This window comes from Zonotrichia albicollis, chromosome 10, assembly GCF_047830755.1.
Source record: "Zonotrichia albicollis isolate bZonAlb1 chromosome 10, bZonAlb1.hap1, whole genome shotgun sequence".
Taxonomy (NCBI): domain Eukaryota; kingdom Metazoa; phylum Chordata; class Aves; order Passeriformes; family Passerellidae; genus Zonotrichia; species Zonotrichia albicollis.
Window position 1 is genome coordinate 12269039 of NC_133828.1, and position 25533 is coordinate 12294571.

Here is a 25533-nt window from a genome sequence, read left to right on the forward strand (position 1 = left end):
AAAACCCCATCCACATCTGCAGCACTTTGTTATCAAAGTAGAAGACAAACCTTTGTCTCACAACAGAGAAAAAGCTGGTAAAATTATAGAAATTCTGCTTGTGAGTCTATAAACAAAGTTGCATTAAACACACTGCTAAAACTGGCTGCTGGGATTTTCCGTTTGAATTCATATCACTTATAGAAAGTATCTGGATTGTACTGGATGGCTGGATCTCTGTAGATATTGAGTTATTCCAGCAAAGGTATGAGAAAACAGCAGGGCTGAACACTCAGCCAGCAGGTGAGTGCATATAAACACACAGTAACCCATGGGATATGGGATATGGGATATGGGATATAAGTCTTTACCCAGCAGCACTGACTGTTTCCATGCAGGTGTGATCCCTGTGAAATGCATGGATAGGTGACTTTGGATTGTCTCCATGCTGTCCCTCTCTGAGGGACTTCTCAGCATCCAAACTTCCACATGTGTTGATGTCAGTTTGCTGAGGGATCTTGTGTGCAGTTCCCAAATTATCCTTCTTTGTGGATTTTGGATAAGCAAATACTCTTAGGTGATGGTGTGGGTTCTGTTTCAGAAATTGCTTTGAGAAGTGAAATTTGAAAGCTAAACAGCACAAGGTTCATCTATATAAACAATTCTCTCCCTTAGAGTCCCGCTCTATAGAGACAAATCTAGTCTGAATAAGGAAAAAGAATTTTCAAACAGAAATCAGCAGAGAAATGCATCATTTGTGTGAGCATGAATCAGGATGGGGACTTACCTGCAGTCTCACAACCCCATGATTACCTTGAGGCATAGCCTGAAAATCTCAGGACTCTTTATTGAACATTTTTTCCCCTTCTCCGTATAACACAAAGAACAAATTGTTCTGATGTTATGCATTTTTGCATGCCTGAAATCACAGCTAAGCTTTAAGCAGGGAAAATCAATAAATGATGTGTTGCCATCAGCCATTTCTACAGCAGCTTGGTGTTATTTTAATGTGTTACTGCTGCAGGATGAAGGCAGGGGAGCTTTACCTGCTGCTGGAGTTTAGTGTTAAATTTACCCCTTCTCTGGCTGGGGCAGAGGGAGCCCAGTTCCTCCCAGGGAGGATACAGGGTGTCCCCTCTGTCCCACCAGTGGCTGCCACCCCTGGGTAATGGTGATATTGGGGGATGAATGGGCTCCTTGTACTCCAAGGAACCACCTTAAGTTGGTGTTCTCCTCAACCACCTCTGGCTGTGAGGCTGCATGTTGTAGTTTGGGAGAAATGGTAATTCAGGCAAGAGCAGAACCTGGAGTGAGATGCAATAAAGAATATTTGTACTGTGAGGGACAGGTTGTAATAATTCAGCTGGAACCTGCAACCCTTCCTGCTGTGCCTGTGCTTGGATGGGATTGTCCCTCCCACTCCTTCCTCACTGCTTCTGAATTCTGGGGCAGCCAGGGCACCTCTGCATGCTCACAAAGAGCACCACACAGCCCTGGGCCGAGGAGTTTTGTCTTCCTTGTCCCTCAGGGACCTCTGTGAAAGGTTAATGCTTCAGACCCAGGACTTGGGAAGTCAGGATCTTCATCCCTTTTTATAGTGGTGCTGGATACATGGCAATGAGTGTCCCTGAAGGCTTTGGGCAGCTCCCCCTGATGGCACTGTCCGGGGATGTTTGTGCCCTCCCTAAGGACTCCCAGCCTCCGTGCAGCTTGTCCTGAACCAGGAATTTGTTGAAGCTAAAGTGGATAAATATAGCATCAGGGAAATACAGAGCAACACTGTACCCCTTCCTTAGAAAGGTAGCTGTCACTTGTTGCCTTCATTAACCCACTATGAAACATTATCAATAATGTGACATCAAACAAACTTGTAATTTCACTTGTAGCTCCTCTAAGACAATGGATGGGGTTGTTTTGCTTGCCTGGAGAAGTTAAAAGCTAAAAGGAGAACTGTAAAATCAAGTCAGAGTATTAATTTCTGTGAGGGATTAAAAAAATAAATTAGAGTACCTTGGGATGATCTGAAAGTGTTCAGAAAGAGAGAGCACAGTCTACCCCAGTTTCCTTTTTCCCCTGAGGTTGATCCAACTCCAGCCCTGGCAGGAAGATTGTGCATGGATGAAACTGCTCAGTGTTAGAAAAACCTCTTCCCTGTCTAATGCTGTAAGTTACCCTACACTGTCTGCAAGCTGTGATAAGAAAGAGGACAGTGCAGTAGAGATACCATGCTTTAAATTTTGGATAATGTACTAGGGGGGTGTTTAAAATAGCTAAAGTGTGAACTGATCATGCAACCATAAAAGCTGCACTGGTTACATAAAATATAATAATGTATCCTTCAGCTCAGTGACATGTTCCATGTAGGATATTATGTACTATATGAAATCAGGAACATATTAGAGAGCAGAGAAGAGTTTCAAAGCCCAGACAGGAGCAAGGAGTAATAGCAGAGAGCAGAACATGATGATATATGACATGAGGAGGAAATAAGAATTTGATTGAATCTCAGGGAAAATTGAAGTTCTCCGTGAGAAGATAAATATAATCTAAAACAAAGATATTTGGTAGAAAGGAGCTACTTAAAAGGCAATCCCATTGGAAGTGCCTAAGTGGAAAAAATCAGATATGAACATGGGATGTGACTGAAAAATAGATGTGTAAATGGCAGTGCAATTCTGGCCTGTGCTGTGACAGGAAGGCAGGAGGAGACACTTCTCACACAACACATTTGGAAGGAAACATTTCCTTTGGGAGCCTTGATAGTAACACCAAGTGACTGGAGGAGAGAGGATCCTGCAGAGAAGTTTGGGATGCATTAGAGACAGCTGAGCAAGTCTGGCTGAGTGGCCACCAGCACATGGATGGGTGCTGGCAAAGAGCTGATGCAGGGAAGTGTGGTGGACCGTGGGCACAGCAAGTCTGGGACTGATCAAATGAAACATCTGCTCCTATTTCTGGGGAAAAATGGTCAGTGAAGCTGGTCCAGCTTTGAACAGAAAGGGATGGGAGCCCTGAGATTTGTCATGTAAAAGGAGTTTTTACCTCTGAGTTTTTACCCTTGCTCAGGAGCCAAAGGGAGTGTAACATCATGTGTCTCCCCACTTTGTGGCAGAGGGGTTTTGGGGCTACCACTGACAAAGAGACTGTAAGGAGGAGGGGCTGAGATGAGCTGGGAGGTTGATCCACCTCTCATTTGTCCTGCTCTGCCCTGAAGCCAGGACTGCTCAGTGTTTCAAGTACTGGGGGTGGCCAGTGGGTGTCAGTTTTGCTCTATGAAGCAGCTGATGGAGCTTCCCTTATCTCAAGTGAGAATCCACCTTTTAAAGGAGGCAGTGGAAAAAACCATTCCCATGGAGAAATCTGAGGTCAGCCCTACAGCTCGGTATTCTGGTTTTTCATAGCTCTGTCTACTTTAGGAGCACTCACAGACAGTAATTCTTAGACAAGTCAGTTTTCCTCTTTCGGTATCTCTGATTTTAGGGTAATGACAACTAAATGAGGGTTTTCAACAGAGCTCTTTTGTCTTACAAAAGAGGAAGCCACCACCTACAGCCAGACAAATGCTTTATTTTAAAGGGTCATATGTGTAAATGTGCAAAAGTCTCGCATGAGCCTTCCTGGATAACCTCACTGAGGGTTGTGATTATGTTGCCAGCCAATTAAGCTAACTCAGTATAGTGCAGAAATCACTTAAAGATCAAGTCAACACTAAGGACCTATAGTTAGTGTGGATAAAATTTCCATAGAAAACATTGTCTGATTTTAGGGATCTTTTTCAACAGCTATTTTTAATGAAACTTCAGAGCTGAATGTAAAATTATACCTTTGTTGAATTAAAAACCAGCCCAACAAACCAGCAGCAAGCCACTAGGAAAAGCTTTGCCTTTGTAATGCAAGGATTAAGCTGAGACCTTGGGCTTCCATAGGACTTCTTAATCCACTCTGTGAGTGTTTGGCATGAAGAAATCTTGTTCTGAGAGTCTTATTCTGAAGAACTAGTGGATGCAATAAACCAGCAAAAGCAATGAGGAGAGTAATTTTGAAAACAGAGATAATGATAATATCTGAAAAAGTTTTTCTATTCATGTCCTCAGTCATAATGCTGTAAAATTTCAATCTTTTATTTTTCACGTTCATAGATTTTAGACAATCTTTTCAGCTGAGGTCAGTAGAAGGAATCTATTCATGTTAGTGGTATAAGCTCAGGCCTGTTTATTAAAGAAAGGATACCTGATAAAATAATGTCTTCTTTAGCCATCATTCCACCACCCAGAATTTTATTTGGAAGAATCCCTTGAAATTACTAATAAATAGAAAGAAACACACATCTCTGAAGAAAATGACCACCTATGTAGCCAGGAGCAAAATATTGCCTCTTTAATATAGAGACCAAATGATGTGTTCATTGATTTATATCCCTGAAAGAGAACTAAAAAATAGAATTGCCTTCTTCTTAAAAACAACGACAACAAAAAAAAAACAGGAAAAAGGAGGCATTTTCAAACCACAAGAATGAAGTTATGTTTTCTTTGCTTGCACAGTTATGTGTGGGTAATGTCTGGATGTAGAGAAATGTTATTCCTTTCCTCAAGTCAAATAAGAATAATAAATAAAACTTAGGAAAATGAAGAAGTCTTATACCCACTAAAAGAATCAGTCTCCTGAAAAGGGCTGTGGAGCACTCTGTCAGCTCTGCTGCTGGAGCGAGGCAGAGCAAAGCTTTGCAATAAAAGTTAACATGCAGCTTTAAAAGGCTGTGGTCACATGTTGTTTCATGCAGTGCTAAGGGGAGCATAAAAAGATGCTAATGTTTTATTTTTATGATCTAAATTGTTATTTGCGGTTAATCAAAGTTAACCTAGCTCTGCTTAAAGCTGATTATGTGGCCAGTTAATTTCAGGTGTCTCTTTTCACAACCAAGCCTCAGGACACTTCTAGGATGACACTTTGCTCACAGGCACAAAGGAGGCATAAAAACCCCTTTTTAAAATTTACATTTAAAATTTAAAATGTCCGTCCTTTTGCCCACTGGCATGGCTCCATCCCAGCTGTGCCCAAGCCCCTGCCCCGGGGGTGTTGCTGATTCTAACACAGTTGACAGAGGAGAAGCAGAACCATCAGCTTTATTTCCTCAGTGAAAAACAGAAGTATGGACAGGGATATTCACCCACTCTAAGGAACTGATTTAGCCAGCTGGTATATGCAGCCTCCCTCTGTAGTCACCAGAGAAAGCAATGCTCCTCTGGAGAGTGACTACAATCAGGAATCTAATTTTGGTGCTTGGATCTGCAAAATGGACACATCAGTCATTTCCATGGACTCTAGAAGAAGATGAGGAATAGGAGGCGAAGCAAGGTGCTTATGGCAGAACAGCCCTTGTAAATGGAGGGAAATTAATGAACTCCTCCAAAGCAAAGCACTGTAAGCTAGTCAGCCACAGTCCAGACCTGGGCCTAGGCCTGGGCTGTCCTTCCTCTCTGAGATGAGTGTCAGCCTTTGGCTCAGCTGTGCCTCTTCTGGAGGTGAAGGGCTGGGTGGTTTTGTTTTCTCAGACTATTTTATGTTCTGACCTCATGACCCATGAGACCCACAACATGCCATTTCTGCAAGGACCTAAGGACTGGTTGGTGTGACAGCTTTTCAGTGCTCAGAGCAGGTGTGATCCCTCACACTGCACTGCTCCCTCTGAGTCCATGCCTGGTGCTGAACAGCTCAGAGGGCACTGACTAATCCCTGACCTGGCACTACTGCACCCACCCCTGAATCAGGTCAGCCTGCAGAGCCACACACCTGCAGGAGCTTTGTCAGGCTGAAAGACCTGCTCAGTCCCTGACATCCACAGGAACCACTTTTAGAAACCTAGCCTTTTCCTGGCTCTTTACAAGCACTGGCTTGATACTGGAAAAGCAGAGAAGGAAGAGGAACAAGAACTAATGAGGGTAAAGTACGTTCCTGTAGATTCGTGCTGACTTTTCTGTAGCTATGCACACTGAAGAGGGGTGGTGTTGTTTTTGGAAATGTGGTGAGTGAGGACTGAAATGATTAAACAGGACATCCTTCAGGTGCTTTGAAGAAAGGCCCTGCAACCACCCAAGTAGAATCAGGGAAAACAGCCTGTTTAACTTGCAGGGAGACCTGCAAGCTCCCGCAAAGTCAGGTGTGATGTGAGCTCAACACACCAGTTACACCCCTCATGCACAGCACTGCTCTGCCAGCAAAGGAGGAGGGGGCACATAACTAATGGGATGTGGCACTTGGGGACATGGGTTGGTGGTAGGCCTGGCAGTGCTGTAGCAACAGCTGGACTCAATTTTAGAGGTCTCTTGCAAAACCTAAATGATTCAATGATTTTGTACCAGCTCCTGTGAAGTGAGAGTGTGCACAGTCAGTGGGACAACTTCACTCCATGAGGCTGTGACCTCACTCAGGTCAACTCTTACTTTCCTCTTTGTTCTGTATTATTCAGAGTTCAAGCTGGGTTGGCACTAACAGACCTCAATGACCTGGATCAGCCTCAGCATGGCCTTCACCCATGCTCCTAGCACAGGCCAGGAGCTCATTTAAGCTCAGCCTCCGAGTCTGGCTTTGTTTGAGGAGGGTTGGTCTCCTGCAAGCCATGGACCCTGCTGTTCCTGACCTGCAGGCTGCCTCTTTGGCTTTACTCTGAGCTGCCTCATTGCCACAGCTTTCCCTGAAGATCAGGGTTCCTGGTTAGACTGGCCATCATCTCTGGCCTGGGTGCTGTGGGATGGACCCTGGGCTGCTGAGGCTCCTGCCAGGCTGGCCTGGGGCACGCTGTGGCTCCTGGGCCTGGGAAGCCACTGGCCAATGCTGTGCTGGATTCAATGAGAAAATGTCCTTATTCCTCAAGCCAAATGTCCTTATTTTCCAAGATTTAAAGAGCTGAAAATTCTTTTCAAGTACAGAAATGTATGCATTGGGTGGCTGTATCTAGTCTGTGTTTCACCCAGCATGAACAGAGCAGGCTGAACCCAGCAGGTCAGTGTTGGAAGCCCTACAAGAGCTGCTCCCACAATGTTCATAGCTGAATTTGGTAAAAGTCTTTGGTTTTGTAGAAAGCCTTTCAAACCCAAATGGCAACTCTGACCTTTTGACATTCAACATTCATGGTAATGCTGTCATAGAGAAGTGGAAGAACTCCATTCCCACCAAATCTTCAGCTGTTGCGAAGCTGTGAGCCTGATGGTTTGTCACTGAATGTTCCCTGGTACTTTGCAATACTCAGCATAATTGATACCTGTCATTTTGCCAAATTTTGAGTAACAACTGTCTCTCTGCCTAAATGCCTCCAGCAGCTCCAGTAATTTAAATAGATCCAGCACACTTCTGTATTGGCTGCTTCACAAGCTTCATAATTCTGTGGTGTTCTCTGCGCAGTAGGGGATGTATATAATTCTGTTGGTACTGTGTTTTCCAGCCATAAGCAGAGCAAGAGTTAATTCTTATTTTTGTTGAAGTACTAAGTGGGAAGCTAGGTCATGCATAAATCCTCATTGTGCTAGGTGCTGTACAAGCAGCGAATAAAAATGATCCCAGGCTCAAGGATTCTCTGTTAGTAGCTTGTGTCATAATTAAATTTTGTTAGGACACTTCAGAATTTCCCTTCCTCATAAATGAAATATCCATATACATTTATATCTCTATAATAAAAGACAAAATCTGTACACTTTTATTGTGGATGATAAAAAAGAAAATATAATACTATTTTCCAAGTAACTTGGATATAGCAATTGGAATGTGCGAGGGTGAGGGAAAAGATCTGTTTCTTGTATACTTCTGGGTTATATACAACTGAAGTTGTCCACTTTATAGAGAAAGGAAGAATTATTTTTTTGTAAAAACAGTCTCACACGGAGCACACTGAATTCAGGTGGAGAGCACAGAGCAGGAGCTGGTGCCCTTTTAAGAATCAAATATTGTGTCTTCATGAATAAAGCTCTGACAGTAAAGATAAGAGAAGAAAATACAGGAACCATGTGATATATTAGCGGAATGTTTTACAAAGTCCCCCACAAAGCATCCGCTGCGCTTGAAAAGCCTAACCAGCCCAAGTGAGAAACTGTTCACAAATTTAGTATTCAGATTACATACTCTGCCTTTTCAACTGCTCTCTGTACAATGAATGCCTGTACAACTACACTAACAGACACAGATCTACAGTTTCTGTGGCCTTTGAGCTAATATGAGTATTATGCCTCTCCATAAATTACATCTGCATGTCCTGAAAATACCAACTGTTTTAATAGGAATTAATCTATAGGCTTTTATCTTGGTGAAATACAAGGGGTGCAGTATGTTGCATCCCTTTTAAAATTAATAGAGTATGCTCTGAAGGTATTCAAGGATGTTCATTATTTTCTTTATAGGTCCATTTATTGATACATATGAGCACAAAACAGTGCTTCATTGTAGGGAAGAGGAGGAGATGGAATAACAAATAGATTGGTGCTTATATGGTTTTTAGATTGCCCAACGCACAGCTAAGTAAAGAAAGGTCTGTGTTTGTCCTCTTCAAAGTATATTGGGACTGGATCCAGTTTGCTTCAAAGTGCCCCTTCTGTGGGAAGGGAAGAGAGCTCAGTCCAACAGCAGAGAGCTGATGCAGGGGTCTGCTGCTCACTGTGCCACATCAGCCTCCTTTAATTTGCTAAGTGTATCTAAGTCTGGGCTTACACTGTGCTGAGCTACTATTTACATATAGAAGGTTTTGGGAGTGAATTCCTAGAGCACCTTGCCCTTATACGGGCATATAAAAAAGGGAAATTAGACACTTTAAACCAGAATTTACATTTAAAGCATGATGGAGGTTTTGAATAATAATTCTCACACATGCATGTGCATACACACACACACATATATGGGTGAAATGTTCAAATATTTAGCTGGAAAGAGGCTGAGCCCATCAAACCTATCAAAGCGCATTGCTGTCAAATAATGAGAAATTAAACCCTCCTGTGAGACCAGGAAGCTCTGTTATCTGCAGCACACAGGAGGGGAACCAAGGCTCAGGGAGACTGAGCAAGTGCCAAGGAGGACATCACAGCTCTTGAGCAGGTGGTTGCTGGCACAGCCTGTGATCCTGGGGACAGCTGGACTTGTGTGGCAGGACACCATCCCAGGGCAGGCAGGGCTCCTGGGGATGGCAATGGAAAGCCCAGGAGCTCCAGGAAGGTGTGCCAGAGGGACCTCTGTAATGTGGCAAAGCTGAGAACTGCTCTTGGGACACTGCTTGGCAGAAGAAAAGCTCTCATTGCTTTAATAGCTCTGTTTCAGAAATGCAGAACTGAAATGCAGGGCAATCATGGCTTGGCCAAAATCATGCAGAGGCCCTCTGGTCATTGATGGATGTGAATCCGGCTCTCTTGGTCCCCAAGCCATCACTTGGCCCTCAAGATCGCCAGAGCAGCTCTGCTGAGCTGGGCAATGCAAATCACTGTGGAGCTCTTGCTACAGCCCAAGTTCTGCCAAGTTCTGCCTTGAAACAGTGATTCAGCCCAGAGTTGCTGTAGTGAGGATGTGCCCATCTCTGCAGCCTTTGGAGTTGGCAAGCTGATTTACAAAGCCAAGTCCTGCCACTTTATTCCCTGTACTTTTCCCTTGGTCACTCCTCCTTGCTTTCACAGCTTCATTTGGTTTCAAAAGCTTGCAGAGCAGCTTGATTTAAAAAAATCAGAAAATATTTACTGTAGAGGATGGGTCTGGCTTTTCCCATCAGCTTCCATGGCTCAAGCAGGTTCCAGCAGCTTTGGGAGAAAAGCTGTTAGCTATTAAGTTATTACCTGTATGGAGAGCCAGCTGGAAGCTTTCAGTTTTCAACATTTTGATGAAAAGCACCATAAAAATCTTGACAACAAGACTTGTAGCGTTTCAATGACATGTTTTGCATTTGTCCCCACTTTTAATGGTCTGTAAAAGTGATCGAAGGCTACAAATTGCTGCCGAGACCCACATCTCAGGAATTCTTACCCCCCAAAATGAAGAGGGGAAGGAGGGGTGGGGGGAAAGACAAAACACCAAGTGTGTGCTGTTGAGTGAATTCATTTGGACAGCTTTTGGGAAGTCACTTTCCATCTGGAGGAGAGTGTCCGCAAGGAGAGTTATTCCGGCATAAACTGTTACGGTATAATTACCCAGCTCCAGCTATGCCAGTCTATTTTCTGGTGTAGGCAAGCCAAGTCTAGTTGTTGATACGTAGGCGTGGGAAACATGAATTCTGCTTTCTAGGCTCAGCTCGGGGTGCTCTCTGTGGCCAGTCCCCTGACCTTTCTGCCTTCTTCCTATGCAAAAGGAGAAGAGTTAAGTTAAACCCATTTCACAGATGTGGCGTAGTGACTAATTGGCTCAAATTTGTGGTGTTGGGGAGAGAGCTGTCAATTAACTTTAGTCTTGGGCTGGCTGAATCATTTAGTGTCTTTTCCAAAGTGGGGTTTGTCTCCCTCTCTCAGGGTTGGGTGTCTCTGCTGCTATGCTACAAAGCAGAACCTCATTTGATGTGAAGTGGCAGTGTTAATAAAACCCGGGGTTCACCTTGTCTCTAACAACAGTATTGTGCTAGTGAGAGCAAGAGTTAAGGCTTTTGCTTCAAGATTTTGTAGTTAAGATTTTGCCTCAAAGCAAATTTTTCCAGTACCTAGAGCCTTTGATATACAAAGAATGTGGGTATGCAGTGATGGTGGTACTTCCATCGGCATTTGTCTGAAACTCAGTGGCAAACTGCAGGTGTTACTCTCCTTTGGTACCAATGAAAATCACGGATAACTCTACTATAATTCCCGTGAGTTGCTCTGTTGGGTCAAAAGGCTCAAGGGTGTATGGGCAGCCTGAATCCCCATGCTTTCTAGTGAGTACTTGCTTAATTTTGCAAATTGAAATGTCATAATTTCAACCTCAGCTTCTCAATGGGCCATGAACTCTGGTGCCTCATTACCAGGGTCACCAGCGCCCAGCAGCTCAAAGAGAAGAGAGCAGGACAATGCTGTTGGCACCTGGTCCAGGACCTGTGGAAAGCAGGGAAAACTTCTGTGAGGAAGCATAGCAAAAATTCACCCTTGGACAAGAGACTTGGGCTGGGGCAAGCCCCTGAGGGGGGTTTGAGGGGGTGCCCCCTCAGTGTGGGGATGTCCCCTCGCTGTGGGAAATACTCGGGCTCATTCCTTCAGCCCTGGCTGTAGGGCAGCAAGAGGATTTCCCTCAGAACATTAATGCTGGTTTTTACACTTTTCCCACACACCGACTTCCCGGGACCGGGCTGGAATGCCACATAGAGGCTTTACTCGCACCCGGGCCGTCTCCACGCGGAAACTCCGCTCGTATCAGCCGCGAATGTTTAATTAAGCAACACGCCGGGCCGCCCCCCGGGCGGTTATAAATAGAAAGTGCTGAATCATGACTCTGCCGGTCCCTCCGCCCGGCCGGCCGGCGGGAGCCCCTGGGCGGCGGCTGCCGGCGGGGTGCGGGGGGTGCCCGCCCTGAGGGGCCGCGGCCGTGCCCTGAGGGCGCGCGCTCCCGCCCGCCCGCGTGAGGCGCGGGGCGCGCGCTGTGGCGGCGGCGGCGGCCGCACTTGTCCTGTAATCGATTGCCGAGCGCGCTGAGCGGCCTCGCGCCGGCTGCGGGCACCCGCCCCCCGCCGCGCCGGCCCCGCGGGGGCTGAGGCGCCGCGGGGCGGGAAAGGGGTCTGAAGGTGGAGGGGGGAGCGAGTGTGGGAGTGTGAGTGTGTGTGTGTGTGTGAGGGACTGAGCGTGAGTGTGTGCGAGGGATGAGTGTCCGCGGGATTGTGCGTGTGAGGGACTGAGTGTGAGTGAGGCAGCGAGTGTGTCCGTGTGAGGGACTTTGAGGGGAGACCTGAGTGTCAGGGAGTGAGTGTGTGTGCAGGGCTGAGTGTGAGTGAGGGAGTGACAATGTGTGAGGGAGAGAGTGTGAGCCCGTGGGGGGGTACTGAGTGTGAGGGAGGGAGTGAATGAGTGTGCGTGGGTTTGAGCCTGAGGGAGGGACAGTGTGTGTGTGGGGGAGTGTGTGTGAAGGAGGAGGTGTGTATGGGTGTGCGGGAGTGCGCGTATCTCTGAGGGAGTGTGTGTGTGTGTGTGTGTCAGGCAGGGTGTGCGCGTATCTGTGTGTGAGGGAGGGAAGGGAGTGTGTGAAGGAGGGAGCGAATGAGTGTGTGTCTCTGTGTGTGTGTGTCTGTGGGAGGGAGAGAGGGAGGGAGAGCGGCCGCCGCCGCCGCCGCCGGATCGGTTTCTCGGGGTTTGACCAGCTGTCCCAGGCTAACCCTCTGCTCTCTGAAGATGGAGGAAGTAAAAACAGGATTACCCTTAGCTACGGCTCCTCCGCCGCCTTAGTCCCCCCACAGCCAACTGCCGTGCACAAACACACCTCCACTGGGCAGAGGGAGCCGACACTAATAAACACACAAACAAAAGGGGGATGGAACTGACTCACTGCCTGCGCGGCTGAGGTAAATCTGCGCCTGGCTTCTTATTATTTCTTTCTTTTTTCTTTCTCCCCTCCCTTCCTCCCCTCCTCTCCTCTCCCTCCCCGGTCCCCCTTCCCCGGCGGGAGGAGGGACAGCTCCGTTCCGGGGCCGGCGGGACGCGGGGCTCGGTCCGTCCGTGCGGGTCTGTGTGTGCGGAGGGTCCCCGAGCCGAGCGCGGCTGTGCAGCATCCCCGCGGGCGCCGATGACTTGTTGCTGTTAGCTCAAAATATTAAAAAAAAAATTAAAAAAAAAGCCCCAACAAGCCAAGCAAACGAAAAACCCCCCACGAAGAGCAGAAGGCAGCAGGGGCAGAAGCCGCGGCGGGTCTCGCCGGTCCGTTACCCAGCCCGGCCCCGCTGCCATTTCCCTCAGCGCCCGCCGCCACCTGCGCGCCCCCGGGGGGCTGCGGCCTGCGGCGGGGACAAGGGGGGAAAGGGAATAAAATGACAAGCGAGGCAGGACTTCCATGACTTTGACAGGTTGTGGCAGGGGCGGGGAGAGGCAGGATGAGGCGCGGAGCCCGGCGTCGCCCAGGGCCGGAGCGGCGCTCCGGGGAAGTTGGCCCGGCTTTGCTGCGCGGGGTGTGAGTGCGCCCGCCGGGCCCCCCTCTTCCCATCCCGCCCCCTCATCCCCTCTTCTCATCCCGCCCCGCAATCCCTCCGCTCCCCCCCGATCCCGTGGAATCCGTAAGGAACCGGTGGATCAAGTTTTCCTCTCTCTCTCTCTCTCTCTCTCCCCGCGCTAGTTAATCGCATTGCTGTAGCACCGGCTGACCTCCCTCCCTCCCTCTCCCTCTTTTTTTTTTTTTTTTTTTTTTTTTTGTTCTTCATCTTCCTTCAAAGTATGTGCCATTCCTGAGCGAGTTTCCCCGCCGGCTCATCCCGGGGCTTCCCGGCTCCCCGGCTCCGCATGCCCCACCTGTAAGTGGCGGGGGCGAGTTTCTCTCCCCTATCCCTCTCCCCTTCCCCGTCTCTCTTTCCCCCTCCTCTTCTCCCCCTGCCTTTAAAAAAACATTTTTTTAAACTTTCTCCATCTTTCTGTGTCTTCAGCTCGAGCAAAACTCTCTCCCTCCATTCCTTGTGGAGAGGCTCAGCAGCTGGGATTTGCCATCACCAGCCTAAAAATGGTGACCAAACTTTTTCTTTTCCCTCTCCTCTTCCTCCTCCTCTCCCCATTGAAGAAATAAAAAAATAAAATTCAAACCGTGTTTTAATTTAGGTTATGGATGTTTCTGTGTTTCTTTTTGTCTTCCTTTCTCTTCCTCCTCCCTTCCTCCCCTTTCTTTCCTTCCACTTCATTGGCTGGGATGATCTTTCCCTGTTGCTTCTGATGTTTCTTTCTTTTTCTCAGTGTGTGCCTGCCTACCTGGACTAGGGGGAAGATAAGGTAATTTTGAAGGGCTTGAGGAAGTGGCTTACCTGTTCTGAAAACTTTTTTTGCCTTTTTTTTTTTTGAGATTTCTTTTTTAAGAGTTGTGAAAATCAGTAATTGAAGAGAGTTTGGTAGCAGCTAGGCAGGTTGAAATTTAAGTGTTATGTTCTGAATGCCTTGGGAATTTGATCTGCTTTATACCAAAGAAGAGCACAGAGAAAAGTATTTATTTATTGGGGGAAAGGCAGGGAGTGGGGAGGGAGGGAAGGAAAGAGGGTTAAGGGAGGGGGAGGGAAGTGGTTTTGGAGACAAGAAGTGAAGCTGCCTGTTTTCCAGTAAGTAATGGAGAAATTCCAGGAGCCAGGGCTAAATATACTTGGCGATCAATACAGAAATGGCTCATTGTGAATAATTTAGCTGCCTGGTGCAGTGAGAGTTTTGAAACTAAAGGCAAAAAAAGAGGCCATGGAGGGAGAGAGGAAATAAAATTTTCCTCTGGTCATGTCAGATTCTTAACTTTTCTACTTAAAAGAACATAGTTATGATTATTGATCTCTCCTTTTTTTTTCTTCTCCCCCCCACAATATATATCAAATGATAGCTAGGGGGTGTCATTCTATACAGTTACTTGGGTTTCGGGAAAGTAATAGCTTGTTCTGTGTCAGCAAAGTGCTTCCAGAAACTTTAAGATTGCTTCACACCACAAAATGCGTGATCTGGGAGTATGAAATGTGATGTTTGGCCCTGTGCTGTGGCAAATAAATAGGGTTAGAGTGAACAGGTGTGTGTACAGGTGTGTGCACACACAGAGGTGTGGGACAAAGCTGGAACAGCTGTGTCCAAGGGGAATGGACACGGGAGGGTTTATTTTGTTTAGACCAGGAGGCAGTGTCTTGCAGTGTGTGTGAAAAGAGCAATTGCTAGTAATATCCATATCCTCAAAGTCTCTTCTGGCTGCAGATAATTGATAAAGCATTACCATCCCAGCTTGAAGAAACAAGAAGAAAGTCAGGAAAAAAACTCTCAGACCAGGCAAAAACGTGAGTGGGGCACAGAGAGAGAGAGGCATGGTCAGACCAGGATGATCCAGGTGCCACCTGGGCAGGGGCAGCTGCAAGTCTGCTCACATAATTTACAGGAAGAGTTCAGTGATTTGCAAACGAGCACATGCAGTGCACTTGTGTGTTTCTCTAGGCAGTGGTTGCAACAGCAATAAAATGGGCAACTACTTAGGGCTTTAAGTAAGTTTAATCATTTAATGGTTGATACTGACAGGCGTCTCTGAGGGTGTACTTTTCTGCCTTGCAGCACTGCACTTTGACTATGGAAGCAGAGGCTGTTGATGGATATATTACATGTAAGTAGTCATTTTGATTATTCTGAATTACTTTTCTTTTCCTACTCTCCCTTGCATAATGCAGAAACCTGAAAGTTTAGCTTGCTTGTGTACAGTGTCTGCATTGACACTGAATTAGTAGCATTTAAGTATAAATTCTCTGTATGACTGAGACATGCATGGGGATGGGTGCATGGGTGATTATCTCTAGGTTTAAGTATTTGCTGAGGGTGAATGAACTTTGCAAATTAGAGAGAGTTGTTCTCCAGAAATTCAAACTGCAGCCAAAAACTTTTTATGCCTTTCTCTATGTTTTCTGTGTGGGGTTGTTATGCTTTGTTCAACAGTCAGTTAACCCAGAGCTTTTGGGGGAAGGTCTGTATGAATTACTATTCATACAGACCCTATGAAGGTCTGGTGAATTACTATTCCAGTCTTCCTTTGCCCAGCCTGGATTGTCTCTGTCTGCTAATGGAAAAGTAATCCTAACTTACTTAAAACCAACAGCTGGGACAAAGTTTGCTGCAGGAGTCTGAGTAATAAATAGGGTGCTGTTCAGACAGTAGCTTTGAGGGGGCTCTTAAAATCAGCCAAATGTTATTTGGGCAACTGAGAGGTGTGAGAGGCTCTGGAAGACCCCGCTGGTGAAGGAGGGAAGGGCAGGGGTGAGGAGAGCGAGCGGGCTGTGGTTCTCGAGTTTTGTGTATCTCTCCCGAAGAAGGGATACAAACTGACAAACTGACGGGACGTGTGTTGTGCTCGCAGGTGACAATGACTATTCGCCTGAGAGGGAGCACTGCGGCATGGCCATCGACCTCACCTCTAGCACTCCCAATGGGCAGCACACCTCCCCCTGTCACATGGCAGGCAGTAAGTCTCCTCTTAAGCCTGGTTCTCTCTAGCTCAGGGTTGGCTTGCCTTGGTCTGGTCCTCCCTTTAGGTCCTAGCCAGTGCTATTGGCATTGCTAACAACAGAGGAGGACAGGGAAAAGTTTCTTTTTGTTTTTTTTTTTGGTTCTTGTTCGTGCTGGTGTCTCATCTAAACATGAATGGGATTGCTAGTCTGAACTATCCCAAGGTGGCATTTGAGAGCTGGTCCGTACCTGCTCCAGGTAGGAAAACACCAGGGTTGACTTGCGCTACTTTTGTTTCCTCAGGGTCTGAAATCCAAATAGAAATTGTTATTATTATTACTACTGTTACTTTCTTTGCTTCCTGAAACAGCTTGAAGTAGCTTTATTTGAAAACAAACAAATTTTATTTACAAAACTAAAGTTGATTTTAACAAACTGAAAGGAGTTTGGTTTAGAATGTCGGGTAGAAACTGAGAGTTTAGGAAATCTGCACAGAGTGTCAAGAGCTGGTAATATTTATAGAATTATTCTCCTGTTCTATATGGGAGGTGGATAAATGTAGTTTACGCAATTTCATAAATGCAACAATCTTCATTTTCTGTGTGTGAGTGCCCTACCTTGTTTAAGTGTTGGCTACAGTGTTACAAGATATTTACCTTAATGTAACCTCTGCACTTATAGTCCTGAAAAAATGTAGCGCGCTTTGCTTTCCACATACTTTGTGTTCCTCTCTGTGACACTCATTTTCTTTCAGTTTTCTGTGTACTACAGATACATATTTATCTATTTAAACCCAGGGTTAGTATAGTGCCCTACAAGACCCTCTGAAAGAGAGAGAGCTTCTAGGTTTTCTTGATTAAAAATGCACAGCCTTCAGTGTCTTTCTGAGAAAAAGATGTTACTTTCCTTTAAGAATCCTTTCCTCTTGCAAATTACGGGTAAAGCGCAGTTTTATGAGCCTTTAAACTGAGGGTTATTATGAAGATCTCTCAATTATATACATGTTGCTGGAGAATATGATTTCTAATACCATGGACTGAACTTTATATGACAACCACCCATAATTCAGCATCTTTAGACAATTCCAATTGTGCTGCACTGGGATTCTGATATACTTTATTATGTTGTAAAAGTTTTACTACTCACTTTCTTCATTTTCTTTGTTTCCTTTTTATTAATGGGAAGGCTTCATTGGAAGGGAAAAAAGTATCTGTGTTTTAAATCTTCTTTATAATCTAGACTGAAAACCAAAGTCAAATTAGGAATAAAAAGATCTAGAATGAAGTCATGCAAAAGGCTTTAACACACTCAGTATTTTCATGATTATTGTGTTAACATTTTCAATGGTTTTTAAACTTCATTGGTTCTTTGCAACACATACGTATCTGCAGCTTTGGTGGATATCTTATTTTTTTTAAGAGGAGCTTTTTGGCCTATCATAGGTTTCTCAAATGCTTTGAGATTAGGATATGCTGCTGTTGAAAAATTAAGGGCTCTGCCACAGTTTCCCAAGCTTCTGAAATTTATTGTAATTTATTTACTCTTTGCAGGCTTAGGATTGTTTTGCACAGAGGCAGCTTGTGCTGCCTTAAACATGGAAGATATTGATCAGAGGTTGTGGGATTTTGTGGCAGCTGTTACATTGGTTCATTTAGGGTTTTTGGCCAAATCTTGAATCTGGCATGTGTAGGCTAAATCGCCAGGCTGGGCTTTAGAGCTTTCCACCTGTTTTGTGGGGCACAGGAAATCCTTTTAAAGGTGTGGTAGCTCAGGGGCCTGCACCTCTTTTTAAATACTCTTTTGGGTTTTTTTTGATGTTGTAAAAAGAAGGATAGAGATGGAATAGCTGTTTGAAATATTTTATGTGAATTTAGTAGCTCCCAGTGGACTGACCCATCATCCATTGTTTTAGGTAGAGGCAGTGGCTGTGTTCTGCTTCAGACTGGTTTGATTTCCAGGGGGTTGCTGGAAATTAAGTGATGTTGGCTGATGTTACAGCAAAGCCCAGGGTGGGCCATCCTGGCTGGGTAGGACCTGGGAGTGGAGGAGGTGATATGGGGAGCAGACCCCAAATATTTCACTCCTGGATGGGTTGTCAGTCACTGCCAGAACCACATGGCCCTCTTTGGCTGTGTGCTCTGGATGTGCACCTGCAAGGTAGAGATCTAAGCTTTGACCTTTGTTCTTCTTGCCTTCCACTGAATTGTTTTGAACCACAGCTCTTAATTTAGTCAGAATTTGTGTCTGGCTCAGGAGGAGAAACACCAAAAGAAGGAAATTTCTTGGATCTGTGCTGAAATGACTGAGTAGTGCTCTCCCAGCAACAGCAAAATTATGTGCTGGGTAAAGAGTTTTCTGTGTTCATTAGCCCTTGGCAATCTGTGTTAGTAGTTCTGTCTGGATTACTGATGTTTTCAGGTTCTATTCCAAAAGGGTTTGGGTCGAATATTTTGGCTGCTGCATCCTTTAACCTATTGTCATTTTCAAGTATCTAGATGGTATTTGTAGGTTATGGACGAGGATGACACTCCATTTTCCTTGTGAATGAGATGATCCTGAAAGATGAATCACACTAAATCACCTGTCATAGCTAACTGATGATCTTACATATACCTGCCTTTAGCAGAGCACTGCATGTGTGTTGGCAGATGCTCTGTTCTAAAATACTTCACTCTAGTTTTATGTAAGCAAAGATTTAAAATACATGTAAATAGTCAAACCGAAGAGGTTGATAGATCATCTCACTGTTCTCTACAGCAAAAGATGAATTAGTGTTACACCTGCTGAGTACAGATGATATATTTACATAGCCCCAAATCTGGAAGTCCAGGTTTTCTTTTGATCTTCTGTAGGAAAACTCTTACAAAGGCTGACAGGCAGAGCTGGGTGTCACAGGCTTGCTCAATTAACTTTGTGTTGGTACTACAGAGTTCCCTGCATGGCCCTAAGCCCCCCCACAGACCCCACAGAGTTCAAGGGAGTCTGTTCTGTTCCTGTCTGTGAGCGCTGAACTGGGCTGGGAGTGATCAGAAACCTCCGAATAGGAGCTGGCATGCTAATTAAAGGCTAATGGGGAATCCTTATAAAAGAGGCTTTAAAAAGAAATAATTCCCAGTCACCTCCCCACAATGCCACATTGAGTTCTTACTCCAGTTATTAGAGACATTTTTTTTCCTGTAGGTTAAAATGGACTTAGAGGAATGTCTGCTTTAGAAACTGCAGGGGCACAGTTGTTCAATTAGTTGACTCAATCATTGCTTTGTATAGGATGAAGGACACTTCTCTAAGATCACTGGCCTGCTATCATAGGGAAAATAGTAGCAGCAGCTATTAGCATCTGACAGTCAGTGACAAAGGCAATTTCCCCTTAAATTAGAGCCTTGACAGTGGGTGTCCCAGTTAACTTTCTTATCTTTGCTTTCATAGACAAAAGGAGTCCTTAAATGAAACAGAGTCAGAACAATCATAAATATCAAACCCAACATCTGATGTTTGAAACCGATTAAAATTGTGGTGTGCTTTCAGGAGGTGTTTATAGTAGCTGGAAGCGTTAGTAAGTTATGAGAATTAATTCATTAAGAGAATAAGCCACGTCGGCTGACTCTGCTGCTGGAAATAATGAGGTGATGGCGTTTTCTCCGTGGTGGGGAACGATTGTGCTGTCTGACGAGATCACTAATTGGGACAGCAGCCCTAAGTGGGGATGATTTCAGCAGTGCTGTTTAAAGAGAACTCGGGCAAGGTTTCATTATAATGTAGCCAATGCTATTTTACAAGTGATCAGGGTGGACTGTCGGTTGTACTTTTTTTTGTGGCATCAAAGCCCCAAATCTTTCCTGATCACTTTCATTTTTGAAGCCTGAGTTGTCATAAAACTCCTGTTTTGTCCTGAGCAGAGAGTTTCACTTACCACAGCTGTATCGGTGCATCTGTAAGGATAAAGAAATGTAATTCTGGAGCCCGAATTTGGAATTTTCATTCCTGTTGGAATGAAACCGCATAAAGTTAAAAGCTGCTCCATGCCTCAGCTCCGTGGCAAGCAAGCCTTGTCACCACCAGAATTTACTCCCAGGCATGTGAGGCTGAACCTTGCTCTGGGATTCTTTCCTGGCTCAGGATGTGTTGTGGGCTTTTCAGTAGGATGAGGTGATGGAAGCTTTCCTTTAGGGAGGGTGGTTGCAGAGAGGGACTGAATCAGTGCTTTGAGGCAGTCACTCCCCTGATGTGTGCACTGGGGCATGAAGAATTCTGGCAGCCAAACTGCTGTGCTCTGAGCTGGGGATTCAGGTCTCCTTTTCTTCCAAATATCTTGGAAAGTGCTGAAAACTTGGACCTCATCACCTCGAGATGCTGAGGAATGTTCTTTCCTTAGCAGCCTTTAAGGAATACAGTAGGCAGCATTTATTGGACTGGGTATCTCCTGCCCCAGTGCAGGCAGGTGGACTTTTGACAGTCACTTCAGATGCCCTCTAGTCCTTTGTGTCTGACTTTGCAGCCTTGACACTTTGATTTTTTAGCACTCAGCTGTGGAATTGCACGGTGGTGCCCAATACAGATGTACCTGTGGTTTGGCAGGTTGAAGGACAGTGAAGATGGACTTTGGCAAGATGAGCTCAGACATGAGGGATGAGCTCAATAAAGTGTGGCAGGGAACTATAAGAAGTGAGCTCCTTGGGCACTTACAAGAGCACAGTCTTTGCTTCAGTCTTAAATCCTCAGACTTCCTGGGAATTGCCAGGGCAGTAGTGATAATCAAAGTTTTAGCCATTTAGCTTTCTTGGAGTTTGAGAAGAAAAAATATTAAATGGAAAGGCAATCATCAGGATTTTAACAGAAATAGGAGGGTTTTCCACACCTAAGAAACCAAAGCTCTGCAAAGTAGTGTTACACTGTGTTTTTTGAAAAAAACTACAACCCAAACAGAGGAAAGGGTTAACTGGAAATTAAGCATTTCCTGGGATGTGCATTGAATTGTTATAGCTTTATCCACATCAGCTCAGATTTTTCACACTGACGTGGTTAAAACCATGAAATAGTTCCTCTGATATGAAGTCTATATGTAAACCAACCCAGAGTATGAAGTGAGTTGGTGTTTGAGTATCTGTAGCCCACACTGCAATGGTGAAGGGCTCCTGTGTGTTTTTCCTGTCTTCTGTCACAGTCCTGGCATTCCCTATGGAGCTGCACACTCAGCTGCAAAAACATTCCTCCCTCTCAGTGAGTGTTATAACGAGGGTGGAGTGAAATGATCAGTTAATCTCATTAAATAGGTTTTTATTCATTCTGATGGAAGTCCCTTGAAAGGTCATCTGCCAGGGCTTTGTTGCAGCACACACCTTCCTTGGGAAGCTTCTGTTATTCTCTTGGACTGTCAGGTTCAGTTAACTTTCCCTGGTACACACCCTGTTACAACACTGTGCTCCTGCTAGCTTTGTAGTCAGCAAATTTTCAGTGTTTGCTTCTGGAATTTCAGTTCCTTTTCAGACATGCCAACGAAAAGAACAATCTTCATCTTCCATGAAATATGACACTTTGATGGCAGCTGGATGACAAGATACCTGTTGGAGGAGAGTGTTCTGTGTTTCCCATCCCTGAATCTGGGGGAAGGTGTTGTTCCTGTTGAAATCAATGGCTATCTTCTCTCAGGAAATTGGTTCAAAGGCTTGTTTCTAGTTCCTGTGGGCCACAGGCTGTGTCTAGTCCTTCAGCTAAGGATGATTTGCAGGAATAAGTTTTAGAGGTGGAAATGCAACTTTTTGTGCTACCTTTGTGCAGAACTGAGGGTGAGCAGTGCTCAACCTTCCAGTACCAAGAGGGCGCCCTGAAGGAGTGATGCCTTTCTTTCTGTGAGGAAAAGGCAGAGCCTCCATTTCTGCCTTTTGCTTCAGTAATCCCCGTGAATGAAAATCCTTGAAGAACCCACCTTGAAACAGGTTTGAAATTGACCTGTTCTGAAATTCTGTAGAAAATTGAAGATAAGGCTGAGCCACTGCTCTGTGTAGTATCAGACCTGTTCCCAGCCCAGGGGAGGAGCCTGTGCCAGAGTGTGCTGTCCCTTCCCTAGGGCAGTGGGTTCTTGTTTGGGGTCCAGGCAGCTGACGGCTGCATCCCAATGGAAGGAAGCAGAGCTGGATTATCTCTGAGAAGCAATGAACATGACAGATATGGCTCTGGGCTAGGTCACCTGAGGCCCAGTTTTTATCCAAATTCTGGTCATTGTAGGGAGTCCCTTCATGTTTCTGTGGGTTTTTTTTTTCCCCTCTTGCCTTTTATTTTCTGAATCACAGAAGCTGTAGATCGCTTAGGATGGAGACTTGGATGGTACATGTTAGCCTTTGTCAAAAGTAGGATGTTTTTTACGATATCTTTTTGCTTAGGGGTTATTTCGCATTTAATTTTTGCAGCCCCACAATGAGATGCACTCAGAAGTACCTTAATACCAGTGCAGTTTATTTCCTGTCCTGCACAGGAATAATTGTGGTGGTCCTAAAGTACCCTGTTGTGGTGTATGTGTGGAATTTTAACTCTTCCCACACCACTGAGCACTGCCAGGTCTGTGTGTGGACGAGCCCCTATTCACACTGGCCAGCAAAATGTGCCCTTGATCTGGAGCCAGGTCCACATTACCGGCTTCTGCTGGCACTGCTGTGTCAGCCTGTGGCTTTGAAGAACTGTAATCCCTCACAGGCAGAGAGATGCTGGCAGAAGCTCCAGCTCTGAGCACAGCCCTGGCTGCCAGGGTCACCTGCAAGTGCTGTTACAGGTGTTACATTGGAAAGTACCGTAAAACAGCAGGCACTGTTCCTGGAAAAGCATGGGCTTGATTGATCCCCCTCATTTCTATGCTGATAGGTCATGTCAGCTTCTGTGAATTAGAATGTCTTTTTTGGGTTTTTTAACTGACTTTTGCTCTCTCTATCTGCCTCTTATTTTTAAAAACTCTTTCCAGTTTGGGGGTTTATTCCTGTAACGCTGTGTGGCCATGGCATAGCACCACAGAGGTAGTGGGCTCTGCGTGCATTGTATGAGCTCCTTTAGCTCATGGTTTCTCTGTGTTTGTCCTGTCCAGAGAGGTCACAGGACTCTTGTTCTTCCCTTTGGGGAAGCTCAGGCTGGTGGTCAGATCCCTGTGTCCTCTCAGGTATGGGTATAGGCACAGAGTTTGTGGTGATTGGGACTGACCCAGCCTCATCCCCAGTGGGCACAGCTGTGCAGGACAGGTGAATGCTGTTGAAGGGAACGAGCCATGGAGTGCCCAGGGGCACTGACCAACCACCAAAGGGAACAGAGGGCACACAGGGGCAGGGCATCAACAGGAGGGGATAAAAGGCTGGGCTGAAGGACAAGAAGGGCAGATGCTTGCAGCCTGCTGAGGTGCCCTGGTGTTACTGTGTGTGGGCAGTGCCTGAAGCCTTCTGAAGGGGTGAGGTGTGACTGTGCGTGGGTAAATGCTTAAAGCCTTCTGAAATTGTGTGGTGATGCTCTGTGCATTGTGGCCATCTCAACTGTGGCATGTGCTGACATATGGGGAGGGAGGTCAGTCCTAGGGCCAAACCATGCTCCCATCCCCAGTGTGGATGGTGTGAATATCTGTGTCTATCAGTTGGTAGTAAAAAAAAAGAGGAGTTGAAGTGTATCATTCTTCTACACAGGTAGGACCCCCTCTTAGCAGACTGTGGGCTTTACACAAGGCATGAGCCAGGGAATCTGATTCACTGCAGACCTGTCTGCTCTCCCCACCATGGTTTCATGTTACTTGGAGAAGCTGCACAGACTGGTTTTTTCTAGCCTCTACTCCTGCTGTGGTGTTGGTACCTACCTCCTGTGAGGTTGCTCTGGGCACAGGTGTAGTCACTGCAGTAGGGGAGAGAGAAGGGCAAGATCAGTGTGAATATTCAGGTGCCTGTCCTGTCTGTGGCTTGGAGAACCCTTTGGAGGACTTGGTGCTACTGTCCATGCTGAAACTTCATGAGTGGGGTAGAAGGTGCAGCCACACCTTGGTGCTGCTGTTGTCAGGCCCTTTGTCCTGGAGACATTGGATGTCTCAAATGTTTTTCAAAGAAGGTAGGAAACCCTGAAGTACATGAACCTTGTTTATCCATTCACCTTGTTGCCTGTCCTACCACCATCTTTTTTTGCTAGGAACCTTCTCGTGTGAGGAGGTGAGGTGGGCTGGGTTTCCTCTGCAGCAAATGGAAGATCTGGGCAGGGCTTACGGCAGCGATGCTCCGTTGGCCGTTAAACCGCACTCGTGACACAGCCTTACATTCCCATGGGGGGTTTTCTTGTTTATCCCCTCTGGTCCTCCTCTTGTACAAAACTAAAGGTATCTGTGTTGTGAACTTCAGCATCAGGCTGGGGTTTTCTCGGTTTTCTTTTTAGTGGTGATCTCCTTGCATTCCCCCTCTACCTTTAAAACCTCCCAGTTCCATCAGAAGAAAGTGATGTTGTCCTGGTTTTTCTCAAGGGGCATGTGTTCTCTCAGTCCGTGAAAACTGATGTTGGTCAGTGGCACAAAATGCTGGCTGCAGAGCCCTGTGATATGCTCAAGTCCATGGTAATTTTTATCAAAATTACTCTTTGATTTGGGAATGCCTTTGTGCAGTTCTGTGAGAATTCATACCTAATCTTTTCTAGACTTAGCTTTTGGAGATTTTATGATTCCTTTTGCAAGCAAAGTGGCTTTTTTAGGTAATGAGCTAGCCATAAAAGGCAAACTTGAGTGAGTTTTTGGTAACTCTGTGTGCATCATTTAAACTTCAGCAGTGTGAATTAAATATCTGCTTTAGTCCAAGGAGCAGCAAACAGGATGGTGTGAGTTCCCTTCTTTTGAAAATGAAAGAAATCGCTTCTTTCTGTATGAAAACAGCAAGTCTCTTTACCCAGAAGAGACATGAGATTTATTCATTTGAGGAAGAGTAGCTGTTCTCTTAAAGTTGTGGATGGTTTAAAAGCTTCCAGGAAAGAGTGGCAGTAGACTGAAGACCTTGTTCTGGTTAGCAGCCAGGTCTGTGATAGAGGGAGACAGCTCAAGCAAGAGAATAAAATGGCGTTTGGTTTTTAATCTTATTTCTTGAGAAATTGATATCCTGCAGGGTTTGCCTTGTCAAGATAACGGCCCCTGAAGGAGAATAAATCTTATTAATTAGCAGTTTTGCATACTGCTTTTAATTGTTCCTTCCTAGGTGCAGGCTTTGTGTTGCATGTGCATTGCTGTCGTGGTGAGGGGCCTCTCTCCTGCAGCCCTGGAGAGTCTGCCTGAGTACAGAAATATTTCAGAATACACCATTGGGCCTTAAATTTACTCAGTGCCTTAATCCTCATCACCTCTCAGATTCAGGCATGTCCTAAATGCAGTTGTAAGTAATGGTTTTACAGTTTAATCTCCCAAAATTGGGTCAACCTTACCAGTTGTTTTTGACCTTGTTACCAGCACAGGTAGTTCCTGGGTGAGTCTGACACATCTCTGTGCAGCTGGGTGGAACAATCTGGGGTACCAGCT

At 45.6% G+C, this 25533-nt stretch overlaps 1 protein-coding gene across 8 annotated transcripts in view; it reads left to right on the forward strand.

The window, feature by feature from the left end:
- The first annotated feature begins 11564 nt into the window (after positions 1–11564).
- The window catches only part of IKZF2 (IKAROS family zinc finger 2), a 117350-nt gene continuing 103381 nt past the window's right edge, over positions 11565–25533 (forward strand). For 3 of the 8 annotated variants that reach the window (XM_074548042.1, XM_074548041.1, XM_074548043.1), the window contains exons 1-3: positions 11565–12451; positions 15150–15198; positions 15943–16047. In XM_074548042.1, coding sequence (XP_074404143.1) covers positions 15165–15198; positions 15943–16047 — 139 coding nt within the window. In that variant the 5' untranslated portion in view covers positions 11565–12451; positions 15150–15164. Of the gene's footprint in view, positions 12452–13538; positions 13597–13820; positions 13857–15149; positions 15199–15939; positions 16048–16125; positions 16290–25533 lie in introns of those variants that run through there. The other 5 variants (XM_074548039.1, XM_014267001.3, XM_074548038.1 and 2 more) reach the window with 5 other exon arrangements.